This window comes from Durio zibethinus, chromosome 7 (genome assembly GCF_047325235.1).
Source record: "Durio zibethinus cultivar Kanyao isolate XHJ-2024 chromosome 7, ASM4732523v1, whole genome shotgun sequence".
Taxonomy (NCBI): domain Eukaryota; kingdom Viridiplantae; phylum Streptophyta; class Magnoliopsida; order Malvales; family Malvaceae; genus Durio; species Durio zibethinus.
Genome location: NC_143168.1, coordinates 23,113,307 through 23,133,060, shown reverse-complemented (window position 1 = coordinate 23,133,060; position 19,754 = coordinate 23,113,307). Strand labels below are relative to the sequence as shown.

Below are 19,754 nucleotides of genomic sequence, written 5' to 3'. Positions count from 1 at the left end.
AATGACAATTGAGTGTAGTATTTATAATGAAGTTTGTTTTCGAGAAATTACACAAGTGAGTTTAGAGTAAATATTTTATTTTAGCAGCCATCAGTACTTTTATACTTGTGGTTTGGTTGATGATCAGCTACATCACCACCAAAAGAACAAAAAAAAAAAAAAAGCTTTCAATGTTTGCACAATGAAAAATGGATGCTTTCCAGGAATCACGGCATCCACCCTATCGTAACGCGAGGGACACCCACGGACACGCAAAAAAAAAAAAAATCAATGAGTGTATCGACGGACACGAAACGAAATGCATTTTGCTTGAAAATTTTCTTTAAAGCCGAACTGATAAAAAACTAAACGACTGATGGATTCCATATTTAGATTTAAGCATCACCTGGTGGAAATAATATGGGTAATGAACTTAATTTTATTGCAATTAAGAATTTTTAAGTGTGGTCTTAAACTTAATTCAATTATTTAATATGGGTATAATGTAAATTTTTATTTTGGGTCTTATTTACATTGAATATTTTTACATAGGTAGTATTTCTTCCATTTTTTTTTTCATTTTTGAGTCGTTTCAAGATATATATTTTTCAAAATATCTGAATACCTTTTATTTTATCTTTATACTTAAAATTTATTTTTTGACAATAAAAAATATGATACATCAATATTATAAAAAATTAAAATTATAATATTAAATACAAAAATTAGAATTTTTTAAAACAAATAAATTGAGAGAAGAAAGAATATATAAAAATATTTTTATTATCATTAGTATCGTGTTGTATGAATACCTCGTAGAGTTTCACTTTGATGCAATAAATTATTCAATTTACTGATAGTTGATAAATTTTTCAAATAAATATCTATTTTATTTCACACGTTCTCCCGTCGTGTAAAACAAGTAAAAGTGACCTTTTATAAGATTTTACACACGACTTAGGGGTGCATTGATTTGTTATAATTAAACTGTTATGCAGCACGGATGATTAACTTTAAGTAAAGTTTTAGTTTTTGAGTTCTGTAAATAAAAAAATAATTTTGAAAGAACTTACGATTTTTGATTTAGTTTGATTCTGAATTAATCGAGATTCAAAATTATTATCGAACGTCAAAAAATTTCAAAAAAAAAAAACTGTTATGCGACAACCTCCAAGTAAAGTTCTGATTTTATTTAGAACCAACGCTTTTTAAATGAGATAATATCATTCACCCCGAGGAAACAATAACTGAATATAGAACACTGAAATGAATAACTGAAGTAGATTACGCAAACAAATACATATTCTAGGTACATGGGGTCAAACAATGTTACAAACATGAACTACAATCAATACGCAACATCAAAGCAACAAATGTTACATCAAACCAAGAGACTTGATATCTAAAGCAAACCAAGAAAAAGCCCACAATGGGATACAAATAAACTACGAGCAATTTAAAACAAACTAGTCATAACACAACAAACACATAATTAAGTATGTCTGGTACATAATATCACAACAAAATCTTACAGAATAGCACTGTTAATTACATTACTTCTGAAACAAATTAAAATCACATTCATTTATTACAACAATAATATTCCATAAAGTCCTTAATTGAAGGCATCTTAACAACAGCAAAAAGACTGTAAATCAAACAAAGTAAAATGCTTACTGCTAGCCTTCCATACCCAACACGCCTTCCCTGAATTTTCCATCTTGAGAGCTGCTTGCATTGGTTAAAACTAAATGAATTAAAAATACAGCTAAAATGCAATTCCTATAGGTTTAATATATAACGAAACATCTTGTGTAATTTTGCCGACTTAGTCTGCTCCAATGTACCAAATACATATATACATACATATATACATACATACATACATACATTTTGTAAACTTTTCATTCTAATAAAATCTATTTAATTTTGCATAAAAAATACATACATGCATACATAAAGATGTATATATTTGATTTAATATAAAAATGTATATATATATATATAAAACTCAATTCGTAGAAGTCTGACATATAAAATCTTGCTGATGAACTTTAATTATAGTAGACTGCTATGGATGGATTGAAGTCTCACCTGCTACTCCTTTATTTTCATCAAAGTATCCAGTTCATAATTTACCTGTGACTTCAAAAATACAAATTATTAAAATTTGCAAAGGTTGTATACATTGAGCAAATTATATGATCATTTTTTTTTAATTTTTGACTGGAAATTAGAGGACATTTAATCTGAATTCTAGAAATTAAAAGGAAATGCAAACGAAAATGTCATGCATAAGAACATATAGTAGTACTATATAATAAGACCATCCATAATTAATGCTCCATCTCAATTTGGGAATTTTTTTCAGCAGCAATTTTGAAGTGTTTAATTTCAAATCTAAAATATAAAAAATTCATAAAACAGAAATTTCCTCTTTTTTTTTTTTTTAAGTTTTTCCCTGAGAGATCAGAAAAGGAGAAAAGAAAAAGAAATAGTATTTCAGAATTATAAAGAAGTACATCGAACAGAGATAGATTAGATTGCTAAATAAATAAATACCCTCTAACGTGACTTGATAATCTTTTGGTCTTCAATATGAACATCGCGGATGTGTGATATCTTGGACCAATCAGCGCCAGCTTCCGGTTGGCAGTTTTCACACAATGTAGGACATTGTTGAAACTTCAGTTGTCTAAGTGCAGTGAGATGGTCTATTCCATCGGGAAGATAGGAAAATTTGGGACAATTAAGAATCTCCAGTCTTTGAAGTGAATTAAGATTTTTTAGCCATTCTGGTAGCATCTCAAAGTTGGGGCAATGCTGGATTTCAATGGATTGCAAACAGCCAACAGATCCCTCAAGAAGCAATCCAGGCAGATCCTCCAAGTTTGGTGCATCACGTAATATCAACTTCTGAAGGCTCAAGTGAAGGTCTTGGTCTTCTCTGCCTTCCGGTTCCGTGCGTAAATTGATCATTGGGAAGGAAACAATTGCAATTTCCTCTAATTTGACTAGGAACTTCAGACTTCGAGGCAGTAAGACAAGTCTATATCATTTCTTCATAGTCAAATTTCTAAGTGATGTTAGGCATTGCATCCCTTCAAACAAACATTCCAGTGTCTTACACTCGTAGAAGAATAAGAACTGAAGCGAACTCCAACTTTGCAATCTGAGACTGATCAATCTTTGCAAATTGTCACGCACTTGCAATTTTGGAACATCAAATAATCTCAATGTCAGCAAGCTCTGGAGCTTATAGATAGACTTAGGAAGCCTAGTCAATCTAATACACCTAGTTAAGTTAAGATACAGTCAATGCTTCAAGGTGCAGATGGATTTTGGTAATACCTCCAACCAGGAATTTTCCAGATCAAGTAGCCGTAGGCAGGGTTTCAAATAGTGGTTGTGTAGTGGCATTGCGGCCGCTATTTTGCGGTTTCGGTAGTCTCCGCCATCGTTACGTACCCGAAATTGGGTTGTAAATGAAATTTACAATCATAATGGCCACGAGCAGCCATTGCAGCCGATCAATCTCGGCCCGATGGGGTGTTTCCTAGCCCCAATAAGTAGGTTTTTCTTTTCATTTTGGATTTCAGAGAGAATTTGACATGAGCTCGTGGAAAAGCTCGGACTTCCCTCTTCATTTCTTGTTTCTTGAAATGGGAAGCTGTGCCCGGTGCGAAGCTTGTTTGTTCCTTTCTTTTTTTGTCGGGTCAAGGAAAATCACTTGTTGGGTTCTTTGCTTGCTTATTCCACTTCTTTCAGTAGGAGGACCGTCAGTTCGCCTTCTTTCTTTTAGATATTCAACACTAATTTTTTAATTAAATTAATTATAATCATTATTAACTTCATATAAGATATATTTTTCTATCATATGTATTTATAATATTTATGTCTTTGAACTTCATAAGTATAATAAAAAAAACATTTATAATATTCATTTTCATTTTGAAACATAACTACAAAACATGAAAAAATCATTTTAAGTTATAAATAAAAATTAAAATATCATACATTACTTTAAAAATTACAAGTACTAATTTTTATTATTATAATTATAATTACTATATTTTATAGTAAATTGTAAAAAATTAAAAAAAAATTCACGACCTTGATAACCGTAATGATCGCAATAATCTTCGTTATATACGCAATCACGACAAACGCGATGCGATCGAAAATGTGTCCGCAACCGCAATTTGAATCCCTAGCCGTAGGTATTTAAAATTGAAGATGCAAGCACTCAGAAATGATTTCTCAACCATCCTATAGTATCCTCGAGGAGGTAGGATTACTAATGGGCGCACACCATTCAACTTCTTCAAAAAAAGTTGTGTAGTTCTCAATGGAATATTTTGATCACAAAATGACAAATGCCGAATATTTTCAGAAGCATTTACCACATGTTGATATACTGTTAAGCACTCTTCTTGTGAAGCATTTAATGCGAGATCGTGTATAAGATCATGCATTTTGAAGATATAAAATTAGTTTCTATCTTGGACAAAACACCTTGACAATAAGTCCTTGAAATACTGTAACCCAACATCTTCCATGCATTCGCCTTCACTTTGCTTGGGAATTTCAAGAAGTCCATTGGCATCAAGAATTGGATAATATAATCAATGTCATATTCAGTATCTTTTGAAAATGTTACACATCTAACTTAAAATTAATTGATTATAAGTAAAAGGACCCAACTTGAATATAACACTACATGATATTTGATATTCATTAGACGTGGGATAATCCACTTTAATAAGGCTTCATCACGTGTAGGCGAAGATGGAAGAAGCCTTTCACATGACAAAATAGGAATGAACAACGAAAAGAAAATATTGGCTCTGAAACCATGTTAAGCATCTAATCTACTACTAATTGATAGTAAGTAAAAATGCCCAACATGAATATAAGATTACAAGATATTAAAAATTTATTAAATGTGGGATAACTCACTTTAACATGCATTTTTTTCACAATTTCATTACCAATCCTCTTAAAGTTCGAATATAGCTATTCATCCCTTTCATTGAATGCCCATTTTGCAAACAAAGAATTTCATTATCCATGGACACGTTAAAAGATAAAATACACTCTATTTGGTAAGCATGAAAATAATTTCTAAAGTTCATTTCTTCATTTTCTAATGTTTGGATAACTTAATAGATAGATGGGACTCTACTACCACGAATTCTATGACCAAGGTGACTATTTTCGATTCCCTCCCTAAAGTGATTGGTAGTTTTATAGTCCTTTTTGTGGGTACTTGCTTGTTCCCAAATCCTACTAGGGTTATGGTGATCAATTGCAACTAATCCTCTTTAATACCCATTTCTTTATGGTGGCATAGTACATGACGTCGGTGGAACTCCCATTATCGAACATGATCCTTTTAACCACATAATTATATACTACAACTGTGATTACTACAGCATCATCGTGGGGAAGTTGGATTCTTTCCAAATCCTTCAAGTTAAATGAGATCGATTCATTTTTCCAATTTTTTTCTTTTTTTGTTGAAAAGCCAATAGCCGTGATCATAGTTAGGTTGGACTTTCTTTTAGCCGAGGTTAAGCTTCATTTAGTAATCACATTAATCATTTCAGCAATAAGCTTATTATTATCAGTTTAGCCTTTTTCCTATCTTTGCTCATTTCCTCAAACTTTTCCTCTTTTGTTTTCCTTAACATGCCTTCCCTACCCCTCGTGGGCTCTCTTTAATGCCATCTGTAATTCGATATGTTTTGCTTTTTCTTTTTTGGTCCACAAACCTCCTCATTTGACTTTTTTTGATCAAAGGTTCAATCTCATTTTTGAGGTCAACACAATCCTCAATATTATGGCCTATATTTTTATGGAAGGCACATCTTTCGATTAAATCCCTTCTCGTATTCTCTTTCAGTGGCTTTGGCCATCTGAGCACCAGATTCCTCTCGATTTGCATTAGAATCCTCTTTCAGGAGGTATTCAGTACAGTATAATTTCTTTCTCTACTATGGCTCTAAGCCCTATGTCATCCTTCTTTTGGGGAAGGCTCATAAAAACTTTTTCCTTTCTTACAACCAAGGAAAAGGATGAGCCTCTTTCACCTCGATCGTCAAAGAAAGGGGATGAGCCTTTCCCAACTCGATTATTTTTTATTGTAGCTTCAACGTTTATATATTTTTCAGCTACAAATAGCATGTCGGCTAAAGTCTTAGGTGACTCTAATGGTAAGGTCAGCGTTAGGTGATACTCTTCGTCATTGAGTGCACTTGTTTAGGCGGCCATAGCGATTATTTGTTCCAGGTCATGTCCCTTTCGCATTAAAACGTGTGACATAGTTTTTCAAGGATTCATTATGGCCTTGGTGGATCGACCTTAAGCTTAATGTCATTTTTTTTATTTTTTGGCTACTTACAAATTGATATAGGAAGTAATGGCTGAGCTTTTTAAATGTTGTGATTGACCTTGGTTTTAAAACTACTAAACCAAGATCAAGCTGCGACTTTAAATGTAATAGCATGACCTTTACACATCAAAACTTCATTCGTATCCTGCATCATCATGTTAGTTCTATAAACTTTCAAATGAACAAAAAGATTAAAAGTACCATCGCAAGTTTCTAGGGTTGACATTGTGAACCCTTTTGAAGACATAGTTATGTCGATTTCTTCGATGAAGGATGAGGTTTTAAAAAATTTGAGCTTGTCTTTGAAAGCCACCTCTTTCGCCTTTAGCTCTTTCTCCATAGTTTGCATTTGAGCTTCTAGGTTTTTGTTTGGCTAAGGCTCTGGGTTAGTTTGTTTTAATTTTTGGGTAATGACATGTATTGAGTTGTGACTAGGTAGTAATGAGCAAGAGTGTCGTGCTCTTTTTTTTTGGAGGTTGATGAGGCTTTCACCTCTTCATAGCTCGGTTGCCTTTTCACAACTTCTTGGCCAAGAATAACTAAGTCTGAAACCTTCGAAGCCTAGGGTAGAGTTATAGTCTGTAACATATTTTTGACAACCTATATCTGCTCGGTCAGAGTCTTGAAATTGCTCCATGGTCAGACCAACCTATTATATGGTAGGTAGGTCCAAGTGTTGGCTATTGTGTGCCTCTATTCCGACTAGAAAGGTCATCCTTCCTTCTTTTAAAGTTCTTTTCCAAGTGGCATTGTTTTATACTTGGCTAATGAATGGAAAATCTCTTACATGGCGCACCAAATATTTATATCAAGCTTCGATGTGAAAATGTTCCTGAAAGAATAAAAAGTGAGAAGAGAGGGGTCAAATACAAAGGCAGGGAGTGTTCTTCGCGTTTGCACTCCGACATGCAAATTAAAAATCAAAATGAAGAAGGTTGGAAGGAGAGAAAGATAAATGATTTAAAACAAGATGGAACTTGTGATGACAATACTAGATGCTTATATTTAGAAATGAGTGGTATAGGGTCAATGAGGGATAATGATGATGTGACTGAATTGAATGTGTCATATCAAGTTAATGCAAATGTTCGAAATGTCCCTATCTATCCGCCAAGCCCCTGATGAAGAAAGTGGCCATTATGTCTTTTGAATCACTATATGCCCCTAACACCAACCATACATTTTATAGTATATTTTTAAGGGTTACATTTTTTTTTTTGGCCAAATTAGAGTTACATGTTTTGACTATTACAAATATGACACATGCCTGTGCTTGGAAAGTGAGATTTTAAATTTGAATTAATTAAATATAATGGAATGCCTTTTCCGTGTATGACAAACAGAAGAAAATAATCACAAATATGTAGCAAGAGATATTTATATGTGAATGTGATGATGGTTTGATTTCAAATCAAGAGCAAATTTGACAGACTGGTAGTGCTAATTACATCAATTCTCATGCAAATTAAGATTACGTTAATTAAATTCTAAAAAAAATTACATTAACTAATTTCACCAATAATCTATAAAGTCCTTAATTGAAGCCAACAAAACATTGGCACAACGACTCTAAATCAAACAAAGTAAAAACTAAAAAGCTTCCAGCTAGCGCTAGCCTCCATACCCTACAGGCTTTGGTTCAATCATCCATCATGAGAGCTGCATGCAGTAGTTCAAAACTAAATGAAATGAGTTAGAAAAACAACTGAAAAGTAATTCCTAGCAATGAGCCCAAAAAAATTCTAAAGTTCGAATGAATCTTGTGGGAATGGATGGATTGAAGTCTCACCTGCCGCTCCTGAATTCTCACCAAAGCATCCACTTCATAATTTACCTATGACTAAAAATACGAATCATTAAAATTTACAAATGTTGTATACATAATACATGCATAGAGAGGGACTTATATGGCCAATTTTAACTAGCAGAGGTAAAAGATAAAGAAATTAATAAGTACCACAAACCATACCTGCTAATCTTCTGATCTTCAATATGAACCTCTTGGATGTGTGCTATCTTGGACCAACCAGCACCCACTTCGGGTCGATATTTTTCACTCAATGTAGGACATTCTTGAATCTGTAGTTGTGTAAGCTAGGTGAGGCGATCCACGCCATCCGGAAGAGAGGATAATTTTGGGCAGTCAAGAATCTCAAGTCTTTGAAGTGATGACAGATTTTGTAGCCATTTCGGTAGTACCTCAAACTTGGGACAATGGTGAATTTTTATGAGTTGCAAAGCGTTAGCAGATCTATCAAGAAGCAATCGCGGTAGGTCCTCCAACTGTGGTGCACCCCGTATTTCCAATTTCTTAAGGCACAAGTGAATGTCTCTGTCTTCTCTTTCTTCCAGTTCCATGCGTAAATTGATTATCGGGCATTCAATTATATCAATACACTCCAGCTTGGTTAGAAATTTCAGACTTCGTGGTAGTGAGACTAGTTTAGGGCAACATCTCATGGTCAATGTTCGAAGTGATGTCAGGTTTTAAATCCCTTCAAACAAATATTCCAGCGACTTGCATCTGTAGCAGTACAAGACCTGAAGAGAACTCCAACTTCCTGGTCGAATCTCCCTTATATGCGTAGTATCCCCTGTTAGCTCTAGGAATCTAAGATTGATCAAGCTTTGCAAATTGCGAGGCAGTTGCAATTGGCAATCAATATCCAACAATCTTAATGTCAACAAGCTTTGAAGCTTATAGATAGAACGAGAAAGCTTCCTCATTCTATAACACCTGGATAAGTCAAGATATCTTAAATGCTTCAAGATGCCAACGGAATTGGGCAATACTTCCAAAAATGAACAGGAGAGATCAAGTAGCCGCAGGAACTTGAAATTCAAGAAAGAAGCATTTACAAAATGTTCCTCAATTATCCTATTTGCTCCTGAAGAAGCCAAGATCAGTAATGTCCACACACCTTTTAAATTCTTCAAAAATGATTGTGGAGCTCTCAATGGATTATCATCCGAAAATGACAGATGTCGAATATTTTCAGCAGCATTTATTGTATGAGAATAAATTGTTAAGCAGTCATCTTGAGACACATTTGTCAAGAGATCATGCATTAGGTCATGGATTTTAAATCTGTAAAATCCATGTTTATCCTCGACATCTTGGACAAACCCCCTCGACCATAATTCTTTGAAATACCGTAACCCAACGTCTTCCCACTCTTCCTTTCGCTTAGGGCTTTCAATAAGTCCAATGGCCATCCAGAATTGGATGATATAATCAGTATCATAAACAGTATCCTTTGGAAACAATGATAAATAAGTTAGACACCTTTGCAAATGAGATGGCAAATAATTATAACTCAATCTCAGCATAGGTAGGATGTCATTTTCATTTTGATCAAGTTTCCATATGTCATTATCTTTTATAAATTCCCATTCATGTAGCTCAGTTTTCATGTAGAGTAAGCTCCCTAAAGTTCTCACTGCCAACGGAACCCCTTTGCATTTTTTCACAATTTCATCACCAATTCTCAAAAGGTTTGGATATATTTTCTCATCCCCTTCCCTAAATGCCCATTTTACAAACAAAGACAAACAATCTTTGTGACTAAGGCAATTCAACTTGTACGAAGCAATAGTACCCACTATCGAAGCAACTTTTGAACTCCGTGTAGTCACAAGGATTTTACTTTGTTGAAAGTTACCCATTTTCATCAGTAAATCCCTCAGTTCCATCCATTTTACATGATTTTCGTTCCATAAATCATCTAAAACGAGTAAAATTTTTTTACCATTTAGAAGCATTCGCAAATGAATTTGCAATGCATTAACTGGTAAGCCATTACATCTTTCCCCCGTAATGGAGTAAATAATATCACAGAGCAACCTAACAAGATCAAACTCATCTGACACGCACACCCATATTTTCAAGGGAAAAAACCTAGTGATCCTTTCATCGTTGTACACAAGTTGAGCAAGCGTGGTCTTCCCTAAACCTCCGATTCCAACTATAGAGATGACGGGAATTTTGTCAGCATCAGTTGGCTTGACTAAAAGATCTATGATGTTTTCTTTGTCTTGATTTCGGCCTATAACATTAGAAGATATCACAAAGGAGTGGGTATCCCTAAGAATAATACGCCGGTTCTCAACTTTCTCTTCAAGTCCAAGATTAAACCTTTTGAAATCACTAGCAATCGTATCTAGCTTATCGTTGATCTTTTTGATTTTATGACTCATCCTCAAAGGGAATGCAAATGAAATAGAGAGGGGAGGGAATCGTACCAATTTGGTGGTGGTGCTTCGACGATTGATCAACTCCTTTTGCAGCGCTTCACACCTGAATTCATCAAGCACATCCTCAGCATCATATAAGACGTCTCTAAGCTTCCCCAAACTAAGGCGCAACGTCTCATTCTGCTGCTGCCGTTTTTCGGCATCTAACAGCACAGCTTTGATGTAGGTCACGGTTTCCTGAAGTCTTCTCAAATCACTGGTGAGATTCCATAGCGATAGAGTTTCTTTGCCAGCCAGGGAGATTATCTTCTCCAAAAGCTGTTCTGCAACGATGGCCAGAAATGATTCCGCCATAATTAAAGTCTGGAGACGCAATCAAAGGTAAAGGAAAATTGAGTGTAGTATTTATGAAGAAGTTTGTTCCAGGGAAACTAAACAAGTGAGATTAGAGTAAATATTTTATTATAGCAGCCATGACTTCGGAATTTTTGGTAAAAGAAAAAGCTCGGGAGTTGCGACGAAGAGAAAACAAAAAAGCTTCAAGTCTTGTGAGTTGGGACAAAGACTAATGGATGCTTAATGGATGTTTTTTCCAAGGCAAATAGATTGGGTGCGTGAATGAAGTTTCCACGAAGTTTCGCGTTAACTTAAATTAATCGATTTGAGTTATTAACGTGTCTTATCGTTAAAAAAAAAAAAAAAGAGTTTGTCTTCGTCCTCAGTCACATTTTCTTCCGAAAGAAAAAAAAAAAAAAAAAGAGTGCATTGAATAACTCACTGTTTTGAAAATAATAATAATTTGTTAAAGTTATTTGAACTTAGGGCACTATGCACCAAAACCATGCCTTAACATTTTTTAGTAAAAATAATTTATAAAATTAGTTTGTGATCCGTAAAATATATGAATTAATTTTATCTATTTAAATGTGTAGAATACATACCAATTAACATTTTTTAAGATTATATTCAAAATTTTAAAATTTATAATATATTATATTATAATATTTAATTAAAAATTTCAAGTCGATAATTATGATTTTTTATTTAAATATAACATTTATTTATATAAATAAGATAAAATTAAATTCTTAAACGGACAAATGTCAATTAAAAGCAAAATAAGAATATTTCAATTATGCTGCTAGATAAAAATAGGCATAGTTCACACCAATTCAAGAACTAAGCTTTGAAGAAACAATTTAAAATAAAAATCCAAAAGAGAGACAAATGAACGAAATTGAAAATAATATATTTTTTCTCAAATCTAATTAATAATTATAATTTATTGAAAAATTACAAAATATGAAATTATGTTTGATAGTATGGGTATATTCTTTCACATATAAAATGGTCGCAATATTAGATATCGAATCTGAAAAGAAAGAGTTGATAATCAAATTTTTTGAAATATAAAATTGTTAGTTTTATTGGAAATGGACATATAGCCCTTTTTATAGTTTCAAATATATTGTTAAATGGTGAATTAAATCATTAAAAAAATATTGATATGCCTTCACTTACCATTTAAGTTATTAAGAAAAAATGACAAATAATATACCTTTAAACCAACTTTTGTAAATTAAAAAAGAAAAAAAATGATATAGCACATACTATTTATAAACTTAAAAGCATAAGATAATTCTTGGATGACAATTATGAAGAATAGATAATTTTTAACTATTTGGTTTTAAAGCTATTTGAATTTTAAATGTCATACATATTAGAAAAATATGAGTTGAGAGATAAATTTTGTTTGATTTAAATAAAATAAAATATAGATGGATTAAAAGACTTAAATAAAGTTAATTTTTGTAATTTTTAAAATTTGAAAACTGATTAGATAGGATTATTTGAAAAACAATGTAAATTTAAAAATTATTTATAGAATCTTACATGTAAAAAATATAAATTATCTACATAAATGTTTACTTGACAGACATGTATATACCTTGTGATATATAATATTTATTAGATTAGATTAAAAATTTATTCATAAAATTTTGGATTAAACTCAACTCTATGTAAATTAATTAATATTAATTGGATTGACATTAATAACCATGGAATTGGTAGTTCTCCCCTCTTTTCTCTGTACTTCAATACAAGCTCAAAAGTGCAATGCTGTGTGATCCGATCATTATCTTTTACATCTACAGTAATTGTTAATATTATTAGGGTTACTATGCAATTTAGTTTTTGAGTTATATTGCTTTTAACTATATTGTACATAAAAAAAAAATCACGATTAAGTAACTAAAATTTGATTTGTTAAGTATTTTGCAATAAACATTAACTTTATAAACAGTAAGTTAATTTGGTTAAAAATTAATTAATAATATTATGATATGTGATAAAAAAGTATCACATCAATTTTATTTTATTTTTATAATTTTTGAACTTAAAAAAAAAAAGAAAATAAGAAAAGTTAAAAAAAGAAAAAAAGAGAAAGGGATCACATAGAAAGAGAAGGGTAGGAGGAGGAGGAAAGATAGTCCTTTTCTAAAAATTTATAATTTTATAATGTTTAATTTCCAAAAATGTTTTTATTCATTTTCTTTAAAAAATTTAAAACTATTTTTTAAAATGACATATGAATCATTTTTTTCAATATTTTAACTAACAATATTAATTAGTGGTGTAAAGTGTTTAACGAAAGCAAAGTTGGGATGCTTAATAGTTAATTTTTTAAATGTTAAATCATGAAAATTGATATTATTCAAGATCAAATTGCATTTGAACTTTTATTATTATTTTTAAAGCTCTATTGGTGTTTTTACTATTTGTCTTTTCCTTTTTTTTTAATTTTTAATTTTTTTATATTAATTATTCTTTTGAAGCACAACATTTTGAAAATAACTAGGACCAATTAGGGTAAATCTTGTTTTATTTTGTTATCTCTATTTATCTTTTTTTTTATAAAATTTATTTAATTAAAAAACCTCCAAAAAGACGAAAGATAAAAAAATAAACGTGAACGACATATAGATTCCTTAATTGACCTCTCTTTTTTAAAAAAATAAATTATCCAATTAAAAATAAATAAAAAAACAAAAAAGATTAAAAAAAGTAAAATATGAGAAAATAAAAAAAAATGAGAAAAGTAAAAAAAGCTCATAGCTAGTGCTACATTAACATCTTATATTGAGTTTAAAGTATTAATTTCTTAAATTAAAATAAAAAATAATTTTATTAATACAATAAATGCATGTATAAAATTAAATAAATGATAAATAATAATAAAAAATATATATCTTGAAATAGGTTAAGACGAAGCAGATTAAATACGTCTTTGACCTGAATTTGTTTTTTTTTTAAAAAAAAACTGTGTTTTTTGTCAATCTCAATATAAAAAATCATTTTTCATTAGATCAAGATTGATCGAAACTCGTCGGATATAAATTATTTTATAATTTTTTTGATTGATATATTTTATTATAAAATTTATTTAATTTAAAAATATTAAAAAAAGTGAAAAAAAAGAGAGATGCCACGTCGACGCTTTTGCATGTTGGCTACAACAATAGACATCGATTTTGTTATTTCTTCAAGTCTAAGCTCTCTCCCACTCTACCCCTTTCTGTGTTGTACCTTCTATCAATTGGTTGTTTCTTTTACTTGAAGGTTATTGCTTATAGTTCGTGTTATAATTGGAAGAATGCCCCTTCAGGTTGAGATTGTGATGGGACTTGAGGAAGAGTTTGGAATTACCGTGGCAGAAGACAATGCCCAAAGCATCGCAACTGCTAAAGAAGAAGCAGATCTTATTGGGAAATTCTGCAGCGTGAAAGGTGCCTAGAAACAAGGCCCAAGTTGGAGGTTCATTTGCCATTGCCCATATTGATGTCACTTACCAGCCTGCTATATCTAAAATATTTTCCAATCTTCTTGTGAACTCTCGTCTATTTATTTGTTCATTCTAGAAAATACTCAAAGTTGTTGGGCTTTTTGGTTAAATTGTGGATTTAACTTTTTGTGCTGTAAGTCAAGTTAAAACGATTTGATTTGATCGTGTCGCTGTTTTAAATTAGTACTTGGTAGTGTATAATTTCTTGTTTTGATAAGCCGCACATACAGTTATACGGAAATGGGCAGTGTAGGTTTTAGTTTGGGGGGGCTTAGGCCCTGAAAAAGGTAACGCCCAAACAAAAAGCTCAACATCCAGCCGACACGACAGGACTTGTTAAACCCAAAACTCAAATATCAGGTCAAGGTCTTGAATGACTTGGGGTGAATCTCTTTGGGATGAGATAGTCTAAAATCTTACACTACACTACTTAGGTCGAAATCTCATTGGGTTGAATAAGAAATGGGCACTTCATGTTGAATGCCTGATGTTCCCTTTTCAAGCAAGAAGATTTCTTTTGTCCCTAAGGAGTCACCCAACAGTTATGAGATGATGGTTTCGCTCCAAAGGATCCAATCACAAACAGATAGAACACAAACAAATAGCTAAAGCGCAAGTATTAAGCAAACAGATAAACAGGTCTGGTTCAAGACACATGATCGTCAAACGGTCAAAGAAAGTAAAAGCTTTGAACAGACGGTGCCCTGCAGGGTTTGGCTGAATTTTCCCACACCATAAGGGCTACCCGCAGTGGTTTGATTTGAAGCCAAATGAGTTTTAGATCTTAAAATACAACCGAAAGTGAGTTCCTAGGTAGGCAGAGGCATGCATCTAAGTATCTCAGTTTGACAGTAACTACAAAGAGAAACACAAGACAATATTGTAATTCCATTTATCTTATAGAAGAACCACAAGCTATGACTATTTCCCTCACCTAGCTATAGTTAATTGTAACCTTTTAAAACGGATGATTATAATTTTATTTGCCTTTATGCATCCAAAAACAAAAGATAATTAGCAAAAATTCTCAGTCAAACAGATCCTATAAGCGTAATAATATATGAAAAAGTGTAGCAAAAATTGACGGATTCTCATGAAATGTTGCTGATAACAAACAAGCTTAATAGATTGAATGAAATCGTCTCACCTGCTTGCTCTTTTTTTTTTTGACCAAAGCATCCGGACCAATTTACCTATGATCATTTCAAAATCAATGCAAATGTTAGATATTTCAGGAAGATATATGAATTGACTAGCACATATCATTTAAAGCAATTTTCTTATAATTCTGTTTTCTGGAAAATTTAATATGAAAAAAAAAATCTCATAAAGGAAGAAAAAAGAATGAGAGATTGGTAAACACCTAGAGCGTGGCTTGACGATCTTTTTATCTTCAATATGAACCTCTTGAACGTGTGCAATCTTGGACCAGTCAGCACCAACCCCAGGTTGACAATTTTGGCTCAGCGCAGGACATAGTTGAACCTTTACTTGTCTAAGTGCGGTGAGGCGATTCAGTCCTTCGGGAAGAGAGGATAATGCTGGACAATTTACAAGCTCCAACCTGTTAAGTGATGTGAGATTTGGCATCCATTCTGGTAGTACCTTGAAGTTGGGACATCTCCTTATTAGCATGGATTTAAAAGTGCTAGCAGATCCTTGAAGAAGCAACCGTGGCAAATCCTTCAACGCTTCTGATCCCAATATTGTTAAAGTTTCAAGCCGCAAGTGAAGGTCTTGGTCTTCTTCTCCTTCTTGTTCCATCCACAAATTGATATTTTCACAGCCAAGTATCTGGATTTCCTCTAATTTGGTAAGAAATTTCAGACTTCTTGGCAGTGAAATCAATCTAGAACAGTCTTGGATAACCAGTCTTCTCAGCGATGTGAGGTGTTGCATCCCTTCAAATATAGATTCTATCATATCACAGTCGACCAAGAGCAAAAATTGAAGCGAACTCCAACATCCTGGTTGAATATCCCTTAAAAGCAGAGAATCTGTGGTTATCTCTAGAAATCTGAGACTGATCAAGCTTTGCAAACATTCAGGTACTTCAATCAGTCGAACGCCAAGTAACCGTAAAGTCAGCAAGCTCTGAAGTTTACTGATAGAAGTAGGAAGTTTCCTCATTCTTCGACAAAAGCTCAAGTCAAGATATCTTAAATGCTTCAAGGTGCCAACGGAATTGGGCAATACTTCCAAAAATGAATTGGAGAGATCAAGTGACCGCAGGAACTTGAAATTCAAGATAGAAGCATTTATAAAATGTTCCTCAATTATCTTATTTCTTCCCGAAGAAGGTAGGATCACTAATGTCCGCACACCTTTTAAATTCTTCAAAAATGATTGTGGAGCTCTCAATGGATTATCATCCGAAAATGACAGATGTCGAATATTTTCAGCAGCATTTATTGTATGAGGATAAATTGTTAAGCAATCATCTTGAGACACATTTGACAAAAGATTATGTATTAGGTCATGGATTTTAAATGTGTAAAATGTATGTTCATCCTCGACATCTTGGACAAAACCCCTCGACCATAATTCTTTGAAATATCGTAACCCAACATCTTCCCACTCTTCGTTTTGCTTTGGGCTTTCAATAAATCCAATGGCCATCCAGAATTGGACGATATAATCAGTATCATAAATAGTATCCTTTGGAAACAATGACAAATAAGTTAGACACCTTTGCAAATGAGATGGCAAATGATTATAACTCAATTTCAGCATAGGTAGAATGTCATTTTCATTTTGATCAAGTTTCCATATGTCATTATCTTTTATAAATTCCCATTCATGTAGCTCAATTTTCATGTAGAGTAAGCTCCCTAAAGTTCTCACTGCCAATGGAACCCCTTTGCATTTTTTCACAATTTCATCACCAATTCTCAAAAGGTTTGGATATACTTTCTCATCCCCTTCCCTAAATGCCCATTTTACAAACAAAGACAAACAATCTTTGTGACTAAGGCAATTCAACTTGTACGAAGCAATAGTACCCACTATCGAAGCAACTTTTGAACTCCGCGTAGTCACAAGGATTTTACTTTGTTGAAAGTTACCCATTGTCATCAGTAAATCCCTCAGTTCCATCCATTTTACATGATTTTCGTTCCATACATCATCTAAAACGAGTAAAATTTTTTTACCATTTAGAAGCATTCACAAATGAATTTGCAATGCATTAACTGGTAAGCCATTACATCTTTCCCCCGTAATGGAGTAAATAATATCACAGAGCAACCTAGCAAGATCAAACTCATCTGACACGCACACCCATATTTTCAAGGGAAAGAACCTAGTGATCCTTTCATCGTTGTACACAAGTTGAGCAAGCGTGGTCTTCCCTAAACCTCCGATTCCAACTATAGGGATGACGGTAATTTTGTCAGCGTCAGTTGGCTTGACTAAAAGATCTATGATGTTTTCTTTGTCTTGATTTCGGCCTATCACATTAGAAGATATCACAAAGGAGTGGGTATCCCTGAGAATAACACGCCGGTTCTCAACTTTCTCTTCAAGTCCAAGATTAAACCTTTTGAAATCACTAGCAATCGTATCTAGCTTATCGTTGATCTTTTTGATTTTATGACTCATCCTCAAAGGGAATGCAAATGGAATAGAGAGGGAAGGGAATCGTACCAATTTGGTGGTGATGCTTCGACGATTGATCAACTCCTTTCGCTGCGCTTCACACCTGAATTCATCAAGCACATCCTCAGCGTCATATAAGACGTCTCTAAGCTTCCCCAAACTAAGGCGCAACGTCTCATTCTGGTGCTGCCGTTTTTCGGCATCTAACAGCACAGCTTTGATGTAGGTCACGGTTTCCTGAAGCCTTCTCAAATCACTACTGAGATTCCATAGCGATAGAGTTTCTTTGGCACCCAGGGAGACTATCTTCTCCAAAAGCTGTTCTGCAATGATGGTCAGAAATGATTCCGCCATAATTAAACTCTGGAGAGGCAATCAAAAGTCAAGGAAAATTGAGTATAGTATTTATGAAGAAGTTTGTTTCAGGGAAATTAAACAAGTGAGTTTAGAGTAAATATTTAATTGTAGCAGCCGTGACTTCGGAATTTTTTTGGGGTGCCTTCTAATCAGTTATATCACCACCAAAGAAAAAGAAAAAGCATCCAGTCTTCTTAGTTGCGACAAAGAGAAAACAAAAGGAAAAGCATCTAGTCTTGCGAGTTGCGACAGAGACTAAAGGATGTTTTTTCCAAAGAAAAGAGATTGAGTGCGTCAATGAAGTTTACACGAGGTTTGGCGTTAACTTAAATTAATCGATTTGAGTTATTAACATGTGTTATCGTTAAGAAAAATAAAAGGTTTGTCTTCGTCCTCAGTCACATTTTCTTCTATAAGAAAAAATTTAAAAAAAAAAAAAAAGAGTGCATTGAATAACCTACTGTTTTGAAAATAATAATAATTTGTTAAAGTTATTCGAACTCAGGGCACTATGCCACAAAAAAATACCTTAACATTGTTTAGTAAAAATAATTTATAAAATTAGTTTGTGATCCGTATAATATATGAATTAATTTTATATATTTAAATATGTTGAATCCACACAAATATATTATTAAATGATGAATTAAATCATTAAAAAAATATTGACATACCTTCACTTATCATTTAAGTTATAGAGAAAAAATAAAAAATGATATACCTTTGAACCAACTTTTGCAAATTAAAAAAGAAAAAAATATATGGCACATACTATTTATAAACTTAAAAGCATAGGATAATTCTTAGATGACAATTACGAAGAATAGATAATTTTTAACTATTTAATTTTAAAGCTATTTGAATTTTAAATGTTATACATATTTGAAAAACCTAAATGCATTTTAAATGTCATACATATTAGAAAAAGATTAATTGAGAGATAAATTTTGTTTGATTTAAATAACATTGATTAAATAGGATTATTTTTCAATTAATCTTATCTTTTAGAATTACTTATAGGACCCTATGTGTAAAAAATATAAGTTATTCACATAAGTATTTATTTGACAAACTTTATAGATATGCTTGTAATATAATATATATTAAATTAAAAATTTATTCATAAAGTTTGGATTAAACTGAACTCTATATAAATTAATTAATGTTAATTGGATTGAAATTAATAATTAATGATTAATAAAATTTTTTATATTTTTAATAAACTCTATCAATTTATAAATTTTAATTTTCAAATTAAATTAATATTTATTTGATCATTTTAAAAAAAAAACTTTTAACAACTTTACTTAAAGGATCATTGCTTAAATCTTACCTACTCTCCCTAGGACATCATTAGGCTTGTCCAAATTCAAACAAGGAAACTTCTTT

General features: G+C 32.4%; 2 protein-coding genes and 1 pseudogene across 3 annotated transcripts; all 3 read right to left on the bottom strand.

Annotated features, from left to right (window-relative positions):
* Nucleotides 1–6,530: 6,530 nt before the first annotated feature.
* LOC149518166 (putative disease resistance protein RGA1) lies at nucleotides 6,531–11,232 on the bottom strand (annotated as a pseudogene). Its single transcript, XR_016343648.1, has 2 exons — nucleotides 8,343–11,232; nucleotides 6,531–8,213 (listed from the first exon to the last, which is right to left on the bottom strand). The product of XR_016343648.1 is annotated as a putative disease resistance protein RGA1 (transcript).
* A 3,482-nt stretch (nucleotides 11,233–14,714) lies between these two features.
* On the bottom strand, nucleotides 14,715–17,589 carry LOC111277513 (putative disease resistance protein RGA1). The gene is made up of 2 exons (XM_022863942.2): nucleotides 15,775–17,589; nucleotides 14,715–15,604 (listed from the first exon to the last, which is right to left on the bottom strand). Exons 1-2 carry the CDS (start codon nucleotides 17,574–17,576, stop codon nucleotides 15,601–15,603), a joined length of 1,806 nt encoding a protein of 601 aa, XP_022719677.2. The 5' UTR covers nucleotides 17,577–17,589; the 3' UTR covers nucleotides 14,715–15,600.
* Nucleotides 17,569–18,362, bottom strand: LOC149518165 (putative disease resistance protein RGA1). The gene has a single exon (XM_089764361.1). It carries the CDS (start codon nucleotides 18,360–18,362, stop codon nucleotides 17,577–17,579), a length of 786 nt encoding a protein of 261 aa, XP_089620487.1. The 3' UTR covers nucleotides 17,569–17,576.
* Nucleotides 18,363–19,754: the final 1,392 nt, after the last annotated feature.